Source organism: Sinohyriopsis cumingii, chromosome 11 (genome assembly GCF_028554795.1).
Source record: "Sinohyriopsis cumingii isolate HCF-2022 chromosome 11, ASM2855479v2, whole genome shotgun sequence".
Taxonomy (NCBI): Eukaryota; Metazoa; Mollusca; class Bivalvia; order Unionida; family Unionidae; genus Sinohyriopsis; species Sinohyriopsis cumingii.
The window spans coordinates 54,151,796-54,174,215 of record NC_142971.1 but is presented as its reverse complement, the minus strand read 5'-3'; the positions used below and the strand labels follow the sequence as shown (position 1 = coordinate 54,174,215).

General features: G+C 33.7%; 1 protein-coding gene across 3 annotated transcripts in view; it reads right to left on the bottom strand.

Moving 5' to 3' along the window:
* LOC149788472 (cilia- and flagella-associated protein 54-like) overlaps nucleotides 1-22,420 on the bottom strand; it is a 255,451-nt gene that overhangs the window by 58,702 nt on the left and 174,329 nt on the right. For all 3 annotated transcript variants that reach the window (XM_089974455.1, XM_089974456.1, XM_089974457.1), the window contains 5 exons: nucleotides 16,935-17,135; nucleotides 15,451-15,714; nucleotides 14,696-14,847; nucleotides 5,996-6,159; nucleotides 4,364-4,540 (listed from right to left, as the gene is read on the bottom strand). In XM_089974455.1, coding sequence (XP_089830581.1) covers nucleotides 4,364-4,540; nucleotides 5,996-6,159; nucleotides 14,696-14,847; nucleotides 15,451-15,714; nucleotides 16,935-17,135 — 958 coding nt within the window. The remainder of the gene's footprint in view (nucleotides 1-4,363; nucleotides 4,541-5,995; nucleotides 6,160-14,695; nucleotides 14,848-15,450; nucleotides 15,715-16,934; nucleotides 17,136-22,420) is intronic.

Sequence of the window (22,420 nt, the reverse complement as noted above, 5' to 3'; positions counted from 1 at the left end):
TTGCATCATAACCTGAAATGATGTGTCCATTGATTGTAACATACTCCATTGCATCCCAACCTGAAATGATGTGTCCATTGAATGTAACATTCTCCATTGCATTGCATCATAACTTGAAATGATGTGTCTATTGATTGCAACATACTCCATTGCATCATAACCTGAAATGATGTGTCCATTGATTGTAACATCCTCCATTGCATCATAACCTGAAATGATGTGTCCATTGATTGTAACATCCTCCATTGCATCATAACCTGAAATGATGTGTCCATTGATTGTAACATCCTCCATTGCATCATAACCTGAAATGATGTGTCCATTGATTGTAACATACTCCATTGCATCATAACCTGAAATGATGTGTCCATTGATTGTAAATTCCTCCATTGCATCATAATCTGAAATGATGTGTCCATTGATTGTAACATACTCCATTGCATCCCAACCTGAAATGATGTGTCCATTGATTGTAACATACTCCATTGCATCATAACCTGAAATGATGTGTCCATTGATTGTAACATCCTCCATTGTATCATAACCTGAAATGATGTGTCCATTGATTGTAACATCCTCCATTGCATCCCAACCTGAAATGATGTGTCCATTGATTGTAACATCCCCATTGCATCCCAACCTGAAATGATGTGTCCATTGATTGTAACATCCTCCATTGCATCCCAACCTGAAATGATGTGTCCATTGATTGTAACATACTCCATTGCATCATAACCTGAAATGATGTGTCCATTGATTGTAACATGCTCCATTACATCATAACCTGAAATGATGTGTCCATTGATTGTAACATCCTCCATTGCATCATAACCTGAAATGATGTGTCCATTGATTGTAACATACTCCATTGCATCCCAACCTGAAACGATGTGTCCATTGATTGTAACATACTCCACTGCATCATAACCTGAAATGATGTGTCCATTGATTGTAACATCCTCCATTGTATCATAACCTGAAATGATGTGTCCATTGATTGTAACATCCTCCATTGCATCCCAACCTGAAATGATGTGTCCATTGATTGTAACATCCCCATTGCATCCCAACCTGAAATGATGTGTCCATTGATTGTAACATCCTCCATTGCATCCCAACCTGAAATGATGTGTCCATTGATTGTAACATCCTCCATTGCATCCCAACCTGAAATGATGTGTCCATTGAATGTAACATCCTCCATTGCATTGCATGATAACTTGAAATGCTGTGTCCATTGATTGTAACATCCTCCATTATACCATAACACTATGAATTCTGGGTGAGACAAGATGTTAGATAATATAATTGTAACTTCTGTCTCTTATTGAATAAGAAAATATAAAGAATTTAAATAATCACACTATCAGTATAGAAAATAAACAATATGAAGTCAATGTGAAGTATATGCCACCTTGGCAAATGATTGTAATTTACATAATCAGACTCACATGTTTACTGTTAGAAAATTCCAATCTATCAACAAAAAATGATAACAGAGCAGAAATAATCTACACTAACAAGTTACAAGCATAGTTACCTTCATTCTAGACTACAGAACATCATAGAAAATCTAGCTTGTTATTTTGACAGTTACCTCTATAAGAATTAGATCAACTTTTGAGGAAATACTACCTACAGTCAACTGACAAAGACCTAAATCTCCTCCAAGCTTTCCAAATGCTGGTGATCAAATTCAATTTGCAAGTGATAGTACAATGCCACTATGTCTGGTGGACGAAAAATCACAGCAACCTACTGGTTATTGGTATTCTTGGATTGCTAGGACCTTTAACTATGTAAAATTATTCCATTTTAAAAAAATTTACTCATCACTGATCACCTTTAACATTACCATGCATGGTATTTTATTATTTGAGTCAAAAACTGGCTCTCAAATTACTTATTTTTATGCTTATCAGTAGTTTCTATTGTACCTTTGACAAACATGGGCAATAAGCCTTGTATATTATCCACTTGGGTGTTTTGTACCTTTAACAAACAGGGCAATCAGCCTTGTATTTTATTAACTGGAGTGTTTTGTACCTTTGACATTCATGGGCAATCTGCCTTATGTATTATCCACTTGGGTGTTTTGTACCTTTGACATTCATGGGCAATCTGCCTTATATATTATCCACCTGGGTGTTTTGTACCTTTCACAGATATGGACAATCTGCTTTGTATATTATCCACTTGGTGTTTTGTATCTTTGACAGATATGGACAATCTGCCTTGTATATTATCCACTTGGGTGTTTTGTACCTTAGACAAACAGGGCAATCTGCCTTGTATATTATCCACATGGGTGTTTTGTACTTTTGACAAACAGGGCAATCTGCCTTGTATATTATCCACTTGAGTGTTTTGTAACTTTGACAAACATGGGCAATCTGTCTTGTATATTATCCACTTGAGTGTTTTGTACCTTTGATAGGCATGGGCAATCTGCCTTGTATTTTATGCACTTGAGTGTTTAGTGCCTTTGACAGACATTGGCATAACATTCTCTTAAAAAGACTTCTGTAGCAAAGCAGCACTATCCCTATACTTTTCTCAGTTATTAACAAAACACATACATGCACATGCTCCATAAAGTGGAAATGGATCCAAATTCCACAACATCTGTGCAGACTACCATAATCATATCCCAAATTTAAGTAAGCATGACAAATGGACTTGGCCGAGTTGTGAGACATTACTCATGCATGAACACAAAAATGTCAAGGGTAAAAACATAATCCCTACTTTTTCTTTTAAAAGAGTGGAAATAATACTAAATTAGAATAATCCTACAATGGGAAAATTACAAAGGGTGCCTCTTGGTACATTCTTTTCAGTTAAAGCCTTAGATAGAGTGGAAACAAATAGGTCATATCCAGTAATAATGGACTAAAATTCTACGAAATGATGATGTAAAATGCTGACATTCAAACTCATTTTGGATTTTTTAAATTTCTCATAGGCATCTCAGAATGAAACAAATCTTACAATTCACTACTGTAAAGCTGCAAGCAAAACTGAGTTGAAATTAAACAATCTTAGCATAGATATGCTGTGCAAACCCATTTTTAGTAGGACAGATAATCAAGGGCTATAACTCATGCTAATGATTGAATGGAATGCTGGAAATAAAGCTCATTAAAGGACTCACTAATATATAACATTCAATGTAATGTTGTATGTCATATCTGGCCAAAATACAAATATCCCCTTTAAAGCTGTAATGTAGAAACCAAAGTTGGAAGGATGGGCTATCATGATGCTGTAACTCATGCAAATGCATGAAAATGAGTTTGATGTCAAGAGGATTGGCTATCATGAGATCATAACTCATGAAAATGAGTTTGATGTCAAGAGGATTGGCTATCACGAGATCATAACTCATGAAAATGAGTTTGATGTCAAGAGGATTGGCTATCATGAGGTCATAACTCATGAAAATGAGTTTGATGCTACAAGGATGGGCTATCAAGAAGTCATAACTCATGCACATGAGTCTGATGTTAGAGGAATGGGCTATCATGAAAATGAGTTTGATGCTACAAGGATGGGCTATCAAGAAGTCATAACTCATGCACATGAGTCTGATGTTAGAGGAATGGGCTATCATGAGGTCATAACTCATGAAAATGAGTTTGATGCTACAAGGATGGGCTTTCAAGAAGTCATAACTCATGCACATGAGTCTGATGTTAGAGGAATGGGCTATCATGAGGTCATAACTCATGAAAATGAGTTTGATGCTACAAGGATGGGCTATCAAGAAGTCATAACTCATGCACATGAGTCTGTTGTTAGAGGAATGGGCTATCATGAGGTCATAACTCATGAAAATGAGTTTGATGCTACAAGGATGAGCTATCACAAGTCCATAATTCCTGTAAATGAGTGAGTTATTAGGAGGATAGGTTATCATGAGGTCATAATTAATGTATATAAGTCTGATATTAGGAGGATGGGCTACCATGAGTCCATACATATGTACTTTATTTTGATGTTAGAAGGATAGGCTATCACAAGTCCATACGCATATGTGAGTTTGATGTAAATCAAATTCATTTAAAGTCCAATCAGTATATTGTATTCTAAATCTTGCAGTAGCAAAAATTAAGATTTAGGCAATTGGGGGCCATAACTCTTTTAAATAGTGACTAAGAATTCTCAGAATTGAATTAATTCAAAGTCTCTTCAACATTAAGCCAAATTTATTAAAAATGCAACAGTATTCAGTAAAGTTGTGTGGAAACCAAATCACTGACAGATAGATGGATGAACAGATGGACAGATGAAATGAATATAATTAATATTGGACACCAATGACTTCATCAAGATGGGACCTCAGGGGGTTAAACATACTTACCTCCCTTTTCCATCTCTTCATTTTCCTGAATTGAGTCAGAAATAGTAGTCACAATCTGATCTGCAATCACCAGTAGAGTGCCCTTTATGAACTCCAAAGTCAATGGATTCTTAGCATGAGTGAAGCGTTTCTCCAGAAATCCCATAATGGATTCACTACCCTCTCCTTCTGGTTTAACTATACAAATCAATAGAACAGATTTTGATTACAGATTTGTTAAATATAATGACATGAGGTATCTGTATGCACAAAAATATCCTAAATGTACATACAGTAACAGAAATATGCTGAATGTACATACAGTAACAGAAATATTCTAAATCTATATACAGTAACAGAAATATGCTGAATGTATATACAGTAACAGAAATATCCTAAATGTACATACAGTCACAGAAATATCCTAAATGTACATACAGTCACAGAAATATCCTAAATGTACACACAGTCACAGAAATATCCTAAATGAACATACAGTACTGGAAATATCCTAAATGAACATAGTCACAAATATATCCTAAATTTACATATAGTCACAGAAATATCCTAAATAAACATACAGTAATAGAAATATCCTAAATGTACATAGTCACAGAAATATCCTAAACGATCATAGTCACAAAAAATATCCTAAATTTACATATAGTCACAGAAATATCCTAAATTTACATATAGTCACAGAAATATCATAAATATTCATACAGTCACAGAAATATCATAAATATTCATACAGTCACAGAATTATCCTAAATATTCATACAGTCACAGAAATATAAATATTCATACAGTCACAGAAATATCATAAATATTCATACAGTCACAGAAATATAAATATTCATACAGTCACAGAAATATCCTAAATATTCATACAGTCACAGAATTATCATAAATATTCATACAGTCACAGAAATATCATAAATATTCATACAGTCACAGAAATATCATAAATATTCATAGTCACAGAAATATCCTAAATATTCATACAGTCACAGAATTATCCTAAATATACATACAGTCACAGAAATGCATATCCCTGCTCTTCAGGAATGTTCTTCTGAACATGGCTTTTTTTTACGTATCAAATGGCATACATCTCCCACTCTCAAGACCTTTGGAGCTATGAAAGATCATAATGTATCCTACACATTTTTTTTGTCCAGCAGTAATAATAAAAAGGGCTGCATAAATACTAAATAAAGAAGCTGACTTCTTAAGCTTAAATCTCTTTTTTAAATTATTTCATGAAACTTCACCAAAAATAGGTCAGCAGAATAAAAGCAAAATCTTCTGTATCTATGCCAAATAAATATCTAGGCTGCAAAATTTCAAAAAAATTCCTTTCTGTGGGGTGGAAGAAGTGATGACAAGCTGAATTTTCAAAATATCTCTTTTCGGACTATTTTTCATGAAAGTTCTCACAAACTAGCCCAAGGGAAAAAGTTACACTTGTCTGTATATTTACACCAACCACACATCTGTATGCAGAGATAAAATGGCACATAATTAAGGTCTACAACATCTTCAACAATATCATTCACCACTCGATTTAATGCATAATTTTAAATACTCAGATCATTTTTAAAGCATGTCTAAAGTGGGCAACTCTGATCTGGAGAGAATTTTAAAACCTACTCTCTTTCTCAGGTTCAGGGGCTGCTGGCATCCCATGCTTCTTTGGTGTATTTTTTGTCCCCGTTGATTTGGTCCCTGCCTTCTTCTCAGGCTGTGTTATTTTGGGTGTCTGTCCATTTGAGGTAATAGTGACCTGCCTCATAACAGTTTGACCATCTGGCAGCCTGAAATGATTTAATGCAAACACCTCAGCATACTTGTCTTAAAAATTCAATATACTTCACAATAATAATCTCATCTCACTGTATAAATTCAGAATGCTATTGTAAAGATGTATAATTAATTAAATCATAACAGTTAAAAATAACTATTTAATAAATCACTAAAAAAATTCAGTCACAGGCCAAACATTTGTCCAATTAAACAAAGTTCCACAAATTTCAACATTAATTTAAAAAAAATTAAATGCTTATTTTCTTATGTTTTGTGATAAAAGTATCCAACATCTATTCATATTTTGTAGAAAATGACAGAATTGTAAACAAATGAGTATTTATTTCATAAAAAATCTTAAGATACATAACACATATATGTATGTATGTATGTATGTATGTATGTATGTATGTATGTATGTATGCATGTATGTAAGGCATCTCAGCACAAAAGCAGTTCTATGGTGACCACTGAAAGTTAAATTAGACAAATCTAAAAATCAAAATCAAGAACTGCACATACACCCTAGGAAGATAAACCTTTCCAGATAAATGTAAACATGAAGTACAAAAAGACAGGATATATAAAAGGCAAAGATGTTAAAATTTCGTAAAAGGTAAATAAAACAGGATAAATGCAACACATGTCAATCCTTAAAACATCTGGTCAAAATATGGAATACAAAACTGCATTTCCTCAGAAAGTCAATGATTTTCTCAGGTGATAGACTACTGAATTTTGAAGGGTCAAAGTCCCATGAACCTCCAATATGATCAGATTTTGTACAATTTATCTTCTTGAGTCCAAGTTTTGTTACTCATCTGGAAGTTAAATGTTTGTCTGGACTGTGCTAAAAGTTTACCAATAAAACAACCTAAAGCTCAATTCATAATTATATTAAATACAATATTTAAAATAATTTGCACAGCTTTAAAAAAAAACAACTGTAAACATCCACAGAAGTCTATGGCATTATGTGGAAATGAAAAAAAAAAAACATTTGGCACATGCATCTAAATATGTAAGCAAATAAATAAATGAATGTGAGAGAGTATGTTTTATGAAATCTCAGGCAATAATTTAATACATTTGTTCAAACTGCTCCAGTGGCCTAGTGGTTAGAGCATCTGCCTCGGATGCGGAAGGTCATGGGTTCAAACCACCAGCCGAGTCATACCAAAGACTTACTAAAACAGTACTAACAGTTGCCTCACTTGGTGCTCAGCATTAAGAGGTCAGTGTTAGGACTGGTTGGCAAGGTGTCAGGATAATGTAACTGGGTTGGACATAATGCTACCTGTCTGTGGCATGATGCCCCAGTGCTAGAAATCACTATAAACTGTCACACTCCAGACATCTTAGTGATATGACTGAAAATTATTAAAGCTATGTGAAAAATCCAAATCACACACACAAACATGCATTTGTTCAATTTAATTAATTTAATACATTTGTTCAATTTAAAACTTAAGTAACACTGCCAAAGAGAAATTACAGGGTAATGCAAGGGAAATTACAGTTACAGTCTAAATAAAAGCAATTTATAACACCAAAAATACATCAATCAGTGCTAGAATGCATAAGTGTGTATCTCTCTCTCCCTCCCTCTCTTTCTCTCTCTCTCTCTCTCTCTCTATATATATATATATATATATGGACAAAAGCAATATGATCCCTTGAATCCAACAAAACTTACAAGCTCAAAATTTAGCAAGCTCAAAACTTAGCCAACAGTATAATGCTAAGAAAAACAACTGGTGTAATTTTACTTAAAATTATATAAACCATGATTAAAGAAAACTTTTTTCATTTTACTTTAAAATATATAAAACATGAATAATGAAAACACATTCTCCTACATTCTGAGTTGAGATCTGAAAAGGTTATGTAATTAATCTAAATTTAACTCTTTCCTAAAACAGTAAAATAGCTGTGGTGATGAATTTAAATAATCAGAACATGTAAGCTGTAGCAATGCAATAATTTCACTTTTATAAATGAACCTCAAGTCCTTCTACTGAATAAACCTCGAGTCCTTCTACTGAATAAACCTTCAACCCTTCTACTGAATAAACTTTAAACCCATCTACTGAATAAACCTCAAGTCCTTCTACTGAATAAACCTTAAACCCTTCTACTGAATAAACTTTAAACCCATCTACTGAATAAACCTCAAGTCCTTCTACTGAATAAACATCAAGTCCTTCTACTGAATAAACCTTAAACCCTTCTACTGAATAAACTTTAAACCCATCTAATGAATAAACTTTAAACCCATCTACTGAATAAACATCAAGTCCTTCTACTGAATAAACATCAAGTTCTTCTACTTATGTCTTTGACCTACAATGTCCCAGGAAAAGTTTCAAATAATACACATTTATGATAGGTACAAATGAAAACTTTTAAATAAATTTTTTGAGTCTTATTTTTAAATAATAATGTTTAAACAATTTCAGTAAAGTTTATGTACTGTAATAGTAATAACTCCCTTGAGCATGTGTAATATGTACCTTGTTTGTTTAACAGATATATACATGTAATCTATTTGGATGATACATGTATGGATGATGGAGCATTTAGTGCAACATATGTTCCTTTATAAATTGTTTCTGTAAACATTCAAATATACAAAATATTATTCCCAATTCCAGTTTGTTTTTGAAAGATTTCTCTTAATTTTAAACTGTGGATTTTTGGACTAGAATTTAACGCCATCTCAAAACTGAATTTTCACCTACTCTACATCTATTAGCCCAAAACTTTTCAAACCACTGCATATAAGCTTAGTAATAAGTATTGCAAATTTTGTACAATTATTACAAGCTCTGTATGAGACATGCAATGCCATTGTTCTGAGTACATACTACGTCTTAGACTCTGTATGAGATATGCAACTCCAATGTTCTGATTATACACTGTCTTAGACTCTGTGTGAGATATGCAACTCCAATGTTCTGAGTATACACTGTCTTAGACTCTGTATGATATATGCAATTCCAATGTTCTGAGTACATACTATGTCTTAGACTCTGTATGAAATATGCAACTCCAATGTTCTGAGTATACACTGCTTTAGACTCTGTATGATATATGCAATTCCAATGTTCTGAGTACATACTATGTCTTAGACTCTGTATGAAATATGCAACTCCAATGTTCTGAGTATACACTGTCTTAGACTCTGTATGAGATATGCAATTCCAATGTTCTGAGTACATACTATGTCTTAGACTCTATATGAAATATGCAACTCCAATGTTCTGAGTATACACTGTCTTAGACTCTGTATGAGATATGCAATTCTAATGTTCTCAGTACATACTATGTCTTAGACTCTGTATGAAATATGCAACTCCAATGTTCTGAGTATACACTGTCTTAGACTCTGTATGAGATATGCAATTCTAATGCTCTGAGTACATACTATATCTTAGACTCTTGAAAGTTTTATGAATCCAAATGCCCTGACTCAATATTTGACAATCAATGTAGTTTACTCAAGTGGACAAAATTATTTCCAGCTTAATGCAGAATGCTCTCCAAAAAAATCTTCAGAATAAATACATTAGTTATATGGACATATTGGGACATTATCAAATAACATTGTATAATCAGATATCCCAATAAAGTCCAATGATACAACACAAAATGCCAGGTCATGCCCTGCATGATAAGCCCATCTTTTGAGCATTTACAAAAATGGTGCTGTTCATTAAGATGAACCCACATACCAAATAACATGACATGAGAAACTAACCAAATAAAAACTTCAACACTGAGAGGTGGATTGATGGACATACATACAAACTCTGTCTTAGACAGACATATAGACAAGCTGTACATGAATGCCAACATGACTGCCGTGTTTGCCAAGGAGGGAAAATAACAAGAACAAATCTTCCATTTTGTAGAAGCTATTTCAGTTAAGATTACCACAAAAAATTGCTACCTCCCACTAAAAGTCTGGAGGAGTGGGAAATGGCTGTAATACTGAATCAATGGCAGAAACCCAGTAAAATATAGACCAAACCTTTCTTAAAATTTACATAATCTAAATACTTGATATTCTTGATAATCTAAATCCTTGATAATCTTGATAATCTAAATTCTTGATAATCTTGATAATCTAAATTCTTGGTATTCTTGATAATCTAAATTCTTGATAATCTTGACAATCTAAATTCTTGGTATTTTTGATAATCTAAATTCTTGGTTTTCTTGATAATCTAAATTCTTGGTATTCTTGATAATCTAAATTCTTGATAATCTTGACAATATTGATAATCTAAATTCTTGATAATCTAAATTCTTGATAATCTTGATAATCTAAATTCTTGATAATCTAAAGTCTTGATATTCTTGATAATGTAAATTCTTGACAATTTAAAGTCTTGATATTCTTGATAATGTAAATTCTCGATAATTTTACATATAGCTAAAATGACTGATTCTTTTTATATAAATAGTAGTTTTCACAAGCCATTGAAAGTCATAAAGCAATCAGAATTTTTAAAAAAATATGGTTGAAAACTACTATTATTAAAAGCATCTGATATAAGATAAGAATTCTTTATTTAGACTGCATAGTCCACAAATAAAATCAAATCAAAATTAAAATATAAATATAAATATAAAATGAAAATATTTTAAACAAAAAAGATTCATAGATATCTTATGTACATGTATATACACACACATCTGCTACAATGAACTGTGTTGGGCATTGTTAGCAATGAAATCATGTAAGAAGTAAAGAGTAATTTGTTCTATCTGTCTATAACACAAGAATTTAAACGAATGTCATAGTTCCACAGAGATCTCAAGATACGGTTCTTACTTTAAGACAGTCTGTCATCACATGTGTGAGAACACATACTTTCTCATTAATCCTCTAAACTGAAATTGTTATAAATTTACAAACATGTCAGAGGTAGTGTTAGATATCCTGTCATGATAAAAAAAATCCAAAGATTTTGTTATTATTTACAAACATGTTTGAGGCAGTGTTAAATATCCTGTCATGATTTTAAAAAATCCAAAGATTTTGCTATTATTTACAAACATGTCAGAGTCAGTGTTAAATATCCTGTCATGATTTTAAAAAATCCAAAGATTTTGTTATTATTTACATGTTAGAGGCAGTGTTAGATATCCTGTTATGATAAAAAAAATCCAAAGATTTTGTTAATGCCAAAGTGAAGATGGAAAACTACTATTTAAAATACACTGGGATGCATGGCTATTCTAAGATGGTCAAAGGCCATACTATGTCGAATATATTGGATCAAATATGGACAAGACACTACCCAAATTTGACAGCAATGATCATTCTTTTTTAATGTTTCCTATTATTCTATTAAGTGCATAATTTAAAGATCATTTCAGTAAGACTTACAGTCGGATCAGTCAAGGGCCATACTGTGTGTGTCAAATACACTGGAATGCATGACTATCCTAAGTCAGTCAAGTCAATCAAGAGCTATATTATAGAGAAATCAGGTCATCGTCGAACTCATCTAAGACCTTGCTAAGGTGAATTTATGAGCAACTGTGATTCAAATAAAAAATATGTGAACACTACACTGCTCAGAAACCAGTGAGATGTCTAAGTTATTCAAAAATCATCATCAAACAGTGATCACGATAGAAATCATCTGAGGCCTTGTTACGATGATGTTGTTGTTGTTGTTGTGGGGTTTAACGCCATATTTTAGCACATGATAGGCTATACATGGCGGCCAGTATTAATAGTGGAGGAAGAAACCAGGAAAACCCTGGAAAGAACCAACGACCCACGAGAAGCTACTGGCAAGCTTTCTCACATACCCAAATTGGCTGAATCCAAGACTCAAACCACTGCAGGCAGCAGTGAGATGGCAGTGATCCGTAATGGAGTGCGCTTTAGACCAATCGGCCACTCAGGGTCCCTTTGTTACGATGAAGTAACATAGCTAATTGGATTGATGAAAGAAAGGAAGCATGCATGAATGGATGGAATGTAACATAAAACAGAGGTCTTATGATCTCTACCTCAAAAGTGATTTCCACCATGCCATCATCATAAGTTAATATTATATACATCTATCAATATAACATGGGGGGCCCGAGTGACCAAGTGGTCTAAAGTGCTCATCATTATGGATCACTGCCATCTCACCTATGTCTGCGTGGGTTTGAGTCTCGGGTTTGGCAGATGTGGTTATGTGATAAAGCTTGCCAGTAGCTTTTTGTGAATTGGTGGTTCTTTCCCGGGTTTTCCCGGGTTCTTCCTCCACCATTTATACTGGCTGCCATGTATAGCCTATCTTGTTCTGAAAATTAGCATTAAACCCTACAACAATAACAACAACAACAACACAACATGTAGTATAAGCAGCTAGCTTGGAAGCAAAAGAACCAAAACTGAAAATATTAATCTTGAGACAACAACTGCATGCAATATCAAATGATAAAACTGCATATATTGTCAAATAATTCAACAACTGCAAATGGAACAACCACAAGTCGTATGAAATGATACATCTGCATGTAATATCAAATGATACGACTACATACAACAAATGATAGAACAGCATGCAATATCAAATAATACAACTGCATATAATATCAAGTGAGAAAACAACTGCATGTAATATCAGATGATACAACAACTGCATGTAATATCAAATGATACAATAGCAAGAAAAACAAAAAGCAAACAAACACTAATCTTCAACACTCTGCACAAAAAACATTCTTCAAGAATTTTACCTTTTTGGCAAACTGAAAAAATCAGAGATAATACTTAATGCACTAAAGTAAACAAAAACCTATCCAGTTTATTCTGAAACAGTTTTTAACTAAACACAACATTCTAATCATGACAATTTCCTTCATAATTTCTTCTCTTTATTTTTTAATCAAGTGATGACAGTCTATGTCATTTAAAAAAAGAAAGATATTTATAAACAAGAAAAGGTAATAGATCATATGTCACAGCAACAGAAACTATCTGCACACTGACTGATTGGTTTTCAAGAGTATAAAAAAAGCAATTCAGGTTACAAAGTGAAACTAATATGACAAAATAATGTTCAATTAAACTCAAATGTTAGTTCTACAGCCCAAATACAAGGTTTACCTAATGTATCTTTCTAGCTATCTATCTATCAAATGTCTACAAAATGTGTAACATTCTTTATAAACTATTCAGTTCTGAAGCAAATTACTAAAATCTCAATTTCAAAAAGGACTGTAAATGTTATGTATATCAATATTATTATATGCAGTGAATGATGTGCTTTAAAATAACAATGGACTCCATTCCAAGTACGCTGTAGATGTGATGGAGTGGGAGGGGGGATTACTTAAGTAAGCTGGAAGCTGAACATGTATAAATTAGCATTTTGACCCTAACACTCTCTTGACCCTAACATTCTCTTGAAAGGTGCTGTTTAAAGATCAATAAAATAATATGCAATATAAAAGTAGTTGTTCTCACTCTACATGTCATTTTTCAAAACCCATTTTATTGTTGGCTAATGAGAAACAACAATCAGGTTGCAAACCTTGTCAGTGAGAGGGTTTATACATGCTCAGTCTTTGGCTTATTCCAATAGTGACCCCATCCATTGCATCTAAAGTATGCTTGGATGGGAATCCATTATTTTTTTGTAAGCCTTTGAACTTACATGTATAAATGTGCTTGTTGAAAGGACAACAACAACAAAAACCTGTTGTCACTTCATATGTAATTTATATACTGCAAATAATTTGTTCATTTATTAAATTCTTGGATGATGTCCAATCTGCCATTTAAAGAATTCCTCAAATAGAACTCAGTCTCCTATATGCAGCCGATATAAATGCTGAACAAAATGAATGGCTTTTAAATATTGGACATAAATTCCAAACATCTGTATTACTGCTCTGAACTATGTATTACATGGTACTTGTATCCACTTGAAAGTGCAAAAAGGAACAATCAACTAATCACATTTCTTAAGACTTTGAGTTCTTTTGAAATAATATAAAAGTGTGTGCATGAGACAAAATCTTTCCTCTGAAAATGGAGGGATTTTATTGAATGTGTTGTGTGATTGCTAGTGATATTTAAACAGCACCTTTCAAGCAAGCATTAGGATGAAAATGCTGATTTAAATATATGAGGCCAAAGAAGAGTTTTTTTAATGTTCATATACAATTTGCCTCAGTCAGAAAATAAAAGAATCCAAATTCATGTCAAAGTGAATGTTCTTTAAAAGTTTACATAGTGAAAGTAAATTTAAATCTATTAGAGTAAATTGACTTTACTTGGGTACAAATGAATAATAAGAAACTTCACAATAGAAATGCATCCTTACAATATAATTCATTTATTTTGGCTAGGTCTAATTCTTGAAAGAAAAGAAAAATTCATACAACAGGCATCAATTATTTTGTTTCTTTCAGTATTTATGAAATCCTCATTTCACACAACCGAGCTGTGTATTTATGTAGTCCTGTAACTTTGCCTACATTACTCTTCCTAAATTATGACATCAACTATGGTTGTTTGTTACTTACACAACATCCTCTACAGAAGGTAGCACAGGTATGGTCTCTGCAATAGCAGTAAACAGGTGTGCCTGGGCTAAGGACAGGTGACAGGTGAGGTGGGGTCCATACAGTAGTCCCAAACTAGAGGACAGACGCTTGTCCAAGAGCATCTCCAAAATCTGAAACATGAACACATGCCATGAGATAAAAGGTATATAGTAAATTACTAACTGTTGCAAGTGAAGTGTATTTTTGACTTAAAACAAGATGTGAGCCAGGGCTAGGAACAAAAGACATAAGATATGGCAATGATTGACAAACTGCCAAGATCATGTTACAGAGGTAAGATCATAGGTATCTGAATTAGTCTAACACCGTGTATGTATAAAGAGGACTTTATTTTTAAAAAACATATTATGTATCCACCCTCATCCAAGGATGAGCTGTGCATATAGAAAAGAATGTAACCTTTGACAACATGGCCTCACCCAGGGATGACAAATATGGACAGGAGTGCTACAAGAAATAATAAGTGACTTTGGTAAGAGCTTATTAAGGGTTGTTCCATTTCAACATACATGGTATGCAGGTAAGGCACTTTTTAAAACTCAAAGAGTTCATATGAAAATGATACAAAGTTGTAATTGCATCCAAAGGAGATACGTTATTGTAAAACAATTGGGCAACCCTCTGACTTCATTACTACAATAAAACCTACTGACATAGCCATGTTTTTGTTCATCTATTTATACAGAATGGAAACAAAAGAACTAAAAACAAACCTTGAGATTGCAAGGTTCTGTAACTGGCTTGGATGCGTCAAACTTGAAGTGACTGACTTTGGACTCCACCTGTCGGAAACTGGTATCTCCCATGTGAGGCAGTCTCTCCCCATTTAGGAGTCTTTGGAGTACTATTACTGCTTCTGAGTACAAACCCAGGTCTGTAAGCACACAAACTTTCAATATCCGCCCATCCACGCTCCTTTGCACATCTCGACATACATATGTTGTGAAGTACAGGTACAAAGTGAACAGTGGCAAAACCTGTGACAAAAATGTATCCTTTCAAACTAGCAAAAATAAAATATACCAACAAAATATTTTTTAATTTTTAACAAATAACTGAATATTCTCATGACTACACCAACCCTAATTCCTTTTGAGAGTGTCATTATATATGAATCCATCACAACAAAACGCTTCAAGAAATACATGTGAAACTTTAAATGCATTAAATAAAATGGAACAAACACAAAAATTAACAAACATCTGGAAAAGCGTAAATGTATTAAATAAAAAGGAATAGACAGGTACACACAAAAATTAATTACTTCTATCATAAGATCTTGAACTTCACAGTTTGCATATCTGCAAATGATCTGCAACAGTAACAAATGTTTTCACTGAAGTATGTTCTATAAAGAAATGTCTGTTCTTTTTCCAGATATCAAGGAAACATTTTTAAAAAGTTTTACAGAGGAATTTTAATTCTGTCAAATAAATTTCTATAAAGGATCCCAATTTAAATTGTGAGCAAATGGTTCCATATATCTCAGGATTACACGCAGACGTATCTTTGGAACACTTCTCCATATTTCTCAAGGACTACAAACAGACCCAATCTCTGGAACACTTCTCCATATTCCTCAGGACTACAAACAGGCACACTTTCTGGAACACTTCTCCATATTTCTTGAGGACTACAAACAGACCTAACCTTTGGAACACTTCTCCTTAGTTCTCAATGGCTACAAACAGATCTAAAGGAATAGAAACAGACCCAATCTCTTGAACACTTCTCCATACCTCTCAAGGACTTCAAACAGACAAAATCTTTGGAACACTTTTCCCTATTTCTCAAGGACTACAAAAACAGGCATAATCTCTGGAACACTTTTCCCCATTTCTCAAGGACTACAAAAACAGGCATAATCTCCGGAACACTTTTCCCCATTTCTCAAGGACTACAAAAACAGGCATAATCTCCGGAACACTTCTTCAAGTATTAGTAGTTTTTTATGCTAGAAAGGTCAATAATTCCATTTTTAAATAAGATAAGTCAAAAATACCACAGATAGCACCATTCTACCTTAGGAAAATGTTGAAATTTGAGTTTCTGCCTTGAAGTTGATATATTTAATATTGACTGATACCCATGGCAATATTGATGCATAATATCACCAAACCATAAATTCCAACCTGTACATAAAGTGTACCACTGGGATTTTTAAAACTGCAGAATAATGCAAGAAGATTACACTTACAAAAAGACTGTGTCTTCCCCTGGCCAGTTCCTCAGTCACCCATCTTAATGAAGCCACAAGCTGACGTCCATCACAACGAAATCGATCTGACAACAGATCAATGCCAGGCACCAGGTTTGTCACTTCACATCCTTCGCCTACATCGTACAGGGCATACTCTTGATCAGCACGGGGATGGGGCAGGGATGAGCGGAACACAGACTGGGAAGACATTAAGCACACACAGTCTTGTTTAACCAATCTAACCAACGTTTCTCCAAATTGTGTATCATTGTTAGGTCATGAGAGGTACGGTCTAGTGAAGGTTACTCAAGACTTTTATTTATCCAAATAATGGATACATGTGATAATTTTGCCATGATTGAATGGATTTGAAATTAGTTTTCTTCTTTTTGGGGGGAATTACTGCAGGGTCCAGGACATTTTGTTGTAAATGTTATTTAAGTCCATAGTAACCTTTTGTACCTTAATCTAGATAAAAGACATAAACTATTTTACTCTGTCGTTTTCATGTTAGATGACCACCTATTTCATGACTGTTGGAAATCAAACAATTTGCAATTAAAAGCATTCAAAATACACCGCTCCCTCGACAACTCGCGCACAATGGGGTCCAAAAACATCGACCGCACTATAAGCGAGGGCGCGAGTTACCGAGGGACCTATAAAAAAAGCTAATAAAGAGATGGAGATCGATAGAGAGAGGCGAAGGGGGGGGGGGTTGCATTGTTAAATACTCGTTTTATAATCGTGCTGAAAATAACTGTGAATAAATATTTCTTTATAAAGGTGTTGCTCATTTTTCTTTATAAATTACCTTTAATTTCTGGATAAAGTATCTTGAAAAGATCGTAAAAACAAACATTATTCCACGAGCTATCAGTACTCTTAACGTCTATCGCTAAACACATTGTGTATTACGTCACTGCTTTTTGTGTTGATTTGGATACATTCTAGTTTTATTGTTTGTTCACAATGAATCAAGATTTCTTTTATCAAAAAAGATAATATTCATATTGAAAAATGACAACGTCAAAACTTGTGTTGCTCTAAAAAAAAATCTGCTATCACTAGATAGATAGATAGATAGATAGATAGAGTAAAATATAAAAAAATAAATTCACAAAGATAACCCATTACCAACCATGAATTTAATGGGTCTAAAAGTCAGACATGTAAAAAAAAAATATATTAAAAAAAAAATTAAATACGCGAGTGAGAATACGACAATATTTGCTGGGCAATTGTCTAATAGCAGAAGAACTTTCTCCTCTAAGCCCCTGGATCGCAGGTGGTTTCTGACGGCGGGGACAAACATCTTAGAAAACCACTCCGTAAATATTGTTGCAGTCATCCATGCATTTCCACTATTTCTATATACAAATGGAAGGCTGTCCATATTCATGTGATGAAAACAACGGGGAGACTTGTATTTGCCAACACATAATGGTTTCATTTTATGTGTGCCAGTTTTGTTAACACAAAACAAAAGTGTTAATCTCTCTTTGTTCAGCTTGAAACCCTCCTTTTTGTGTGTATCATCTCTGGTAGCTAGAGTTTTGTCTGGCATCATCCGATAGCATGGACCAGCCTCATCACAATTATAAACTTGGTCATCTGTATATCTATCACGGGTCAGTATCTCTCGGAGTTGGTTGGGATAACTAGATGCGGCCGCCTGATTTGCTGAGCGTATCTCTCCCGACAACGAATTTTGTTTTATTCCATGTCGGCGCTGGAATCTCCAAAGCCATCCATGGCTTGCCATGAAATCTGAATCAGTATCCATAGTTTTGGCCATTTTCTCTGCCTGGGCCCTGAGAATTGTTCCCGAAATTGGAACACCTTGTTCACGTTGCTGTGTGAACCAGGTGTACACAGCATCATCTAATTCTATGTCGTTTGCAGTGCATGCCCGTTTCCATTTAAATCCATCATCAGAATCAACTTCATGCAAATAATCCCGAAATTTCTGCTCATCCTTGAGCCAACCTCTGGGTGTCGACTCTGCAAGTTTAAGTTCACTACAAACTTTTGATCTTGATTCACCATTACGAACCCTCTCTATGACAGTAAGCTTTTCATTCACCGAGTACGCCTTTCGCTTGATTCCCTTGCTCTCCATGATCACATTTACCAATGATTAGGATAAATTACTGATTAATATATACTTTAATGACAATAAGTACATACTATTTGAAACCATGTTCGATTGGTCCAATTAAATTGATTGATGTTGAGACACGATATTGACCACAAGAGTTTATGCATGTAGGATTCGCATTCCTTTGAACTTTTGTATTGTACGTCTTTTACCTGATTTGATACAAAAGACCGACTTAACGTGATAAAACAAAGCAGGTCTATTTTAATTGATTTTTACAATGCATCAAACACTTTCCCAAGTCGTCAATCAAAATGCAGCCGGCACTTAATTAGGTTCTCACAGATGTGCTCGCTGGCATCGATGTGACGGTCAATTGACTCTTTTCATGTTTGAATAGAAGAGAACATGCAACGATTATACTGCTTACACTGCAACACAATGAAAAGATTAAAACACTAATTTCCCCTGACAAGACATATTTAATTAGTGTTCATTTCATTCAGTGTTGCCACCTGTTAGCAGTTATTATAATTCATTGATCGCTGTTTCGCCGTACACATATACAATATTATTATTTACAGTGAACTGAGAAAATATTTTTTCCGAAAAAATCTAACAAGATATGTGATTCCTTATTAAAACCTGAAAATTTCACGATGTTGATTCTAACTTTTCGGGCACTAACCGCCATTTTCGACGATAAAACGGACGATATATCAAGGTTTCATTCACCAGTTCTGATCACGAATTTCTTCATTTTTAAAAAATATTTTCTTTAAAAAAAAAAACGGGATCCACGCCGGACACCGCGTTATAAGCGGGTTCGCGAGTTATCAGGGCGCGAGTTATCGAGGGAGCGGTGTAATTCAATCTTTTTAATTACTGATGCATATTCAATTATCAAGCTTGAATCATTGACACTATACCCAGACAGACAATTTCAAGGACTCAGACTTAAGGACTGTTAACCCTCTACTGTTTAGTGTCAGATTAAACAAAAATTAAACTGTTTACCAGCAATATTCATAAACGATGGCCAAATGACACACTAACAAGCTGATTGTGTTCTTATTTATAATAAACTCTTTCATCATAGTTACGGCCCATATCAACAGTAACTTCAATGTTGATCATGATATAAGAGACTTTCTACTATATCATACAAATAAAGACCATGAAATGGGTAATTTTACCACTGAAAAGTTAAAGGAATGCAAATGAAATGCAGAATGAATACAAACAAGATGCAAATTGAACACAAATAAAACACTGCATAAATGCAAACAAAATGATGAATGAATTTTAAAAAAATATGCATGAATGATAACTGAAAATATAAAAAGAGACAAATATATTCAGAAATCAATTTTAAAATGTCATTTTCAATCTGCTTCAAAATTCCCATGGTTGAAAGCACTTCATAAATCAGGATCAGATTCTTTGACAGATAGGTCTTCATTCTTACAAGCCATGACATTGTTCTTGTTGAGAAAATAAAGCTGTGACCATAGAACCCATGACCTTGTTTTTGTTAAACCAAAAATAAACAACAGCCATGGATACGACGATGTTAACATTCATGGTTGTATCTCTATAATCTTTATGTAACCAAACTAAAATAAGAAATAAAACTTGCTGACAAATACTCAACAACTATATTTCTACTTATTCCAGTTGAGAGTTATACTGTAATATATCATAAATTCAGTCTTTTGCATTTGCTATCTCGTTTATTTCATTTTAAAAGACATGATGAGAAAGCTAAAGTTCTATCCCTTTAAAACCACCTGGTTTTGATTTTAAAAAATGAACAGAAGCAATGGATGAAAGTGGTGACAAGCACAAAATCTGAAAGCATTTCTTAGAGTAAACAAAAAAAGACAATAAGATGACTGATAAAATGCAAGTGTGAATGGAATGCAAGTGAGCAAACAGAATGCAGATGAAATGAAGATACATTTCATTGTCTGTACCAGTAAAAACAAAATAAGAGGCCAAAGTGGGCTTGAGATCACTCAACTGACTGATAGCTGTCTAACAGCCAAATGCAGGAGGAGTTGCCCAAGAAATATGGGTTGGTAGGAAGCTTTCTGAAGAAATCTTTTCATTCGCATACATCATGAAAACAAACTTTTCAAGGTTTCTCTATAATTTGTATCTTCATTCACATCTGATTCGTCCAACACTTGAAAGGCGTGTATGCCAGATTGTCAAAATTCCTAACATTGGTATTTAAGGAGAAATCATTTCAAGGTTTTTATGTTTGAGGAATGGAGGCTACATCTGATGGCAGATTGCATCATTTTGTATAAAATTTGAAGTCTTATTAGCCTGGATGCATTCTGTCAAATTCTGTTTAGCAATTTTTTTAAAAGTTAATTGAAAATTTCTACAGTTTTAGCAATGATGGCTATAACTGTTGGCATCATTCATATAAATTTTGTGAAACATTATGTCAGAATGTTTTGTGCTAAATTTGGTCAAATTCTGTTGAGCAGTTTTGTTTCGAAGTTTTTCTATTTTTAGCAATAGTGGCCATATTTGATGGTGGATTAGTATCAACTGAATACATGTCAAATTTGGTCAAGTTCCATTTATCCACATTTGAAATTAAAGGTTTTCCTATCTATAGTAATAGTGGCTACTTTTGATGGTAGATCACCATCATTTTGTACAACTTTCAAAGCTCTTTAGGCCAGAATGCTTACATACAGAATTTGGTCCAAGTTAGTTATTTTTAAAAAAAAAGTCATTTAAAAGTTTATATTTCAGTAATCTGATTGCCGATCTAAAGCCCATCACTCCAATATGTCATTTTAGATCAAATTCTGCTGAGTGGCTTTTGAGAAAAGTTGTTAAAGGATTTTCCATTTTATAGAATGACAGATATATTTGATGATGGAATTTGGATCATTGTACAAATTAAATTCTGGGTGATATTTCAGTTGCTTAGATTTTGGTGTTTTAGCATTGGGAGATAATCCAATCCTAGACATCTTGACAAACTCTAAAAACCAAAGTCAAACAGATCCTGTTACGTCATTTGAGCTCTTTATTAATCCAACCATAATTGATGAACATCTTTAATCCTATCGGAAGTAATTTTGATCACACAAAGTATAGACCCTAATCAAACTTGCACCAAAACAGAACCTCCCTTGTAATGTTAATGTTTTATGCTGACTGAACTCTTCAGTAATCCAACCTCAACCAATTAAAATATTTTGATTCCTAATGCCACTTGTTTTATGCTGCTTGAAATTAGCAACTAAACTGTCATGTCCTGCTTAAGTCAGTTCACAGCCACACAACCACAGGCAATATTACCATAAATTAATGACACTTGAAGTAGGGTGAGAACAAAATTAATGAAATTTTT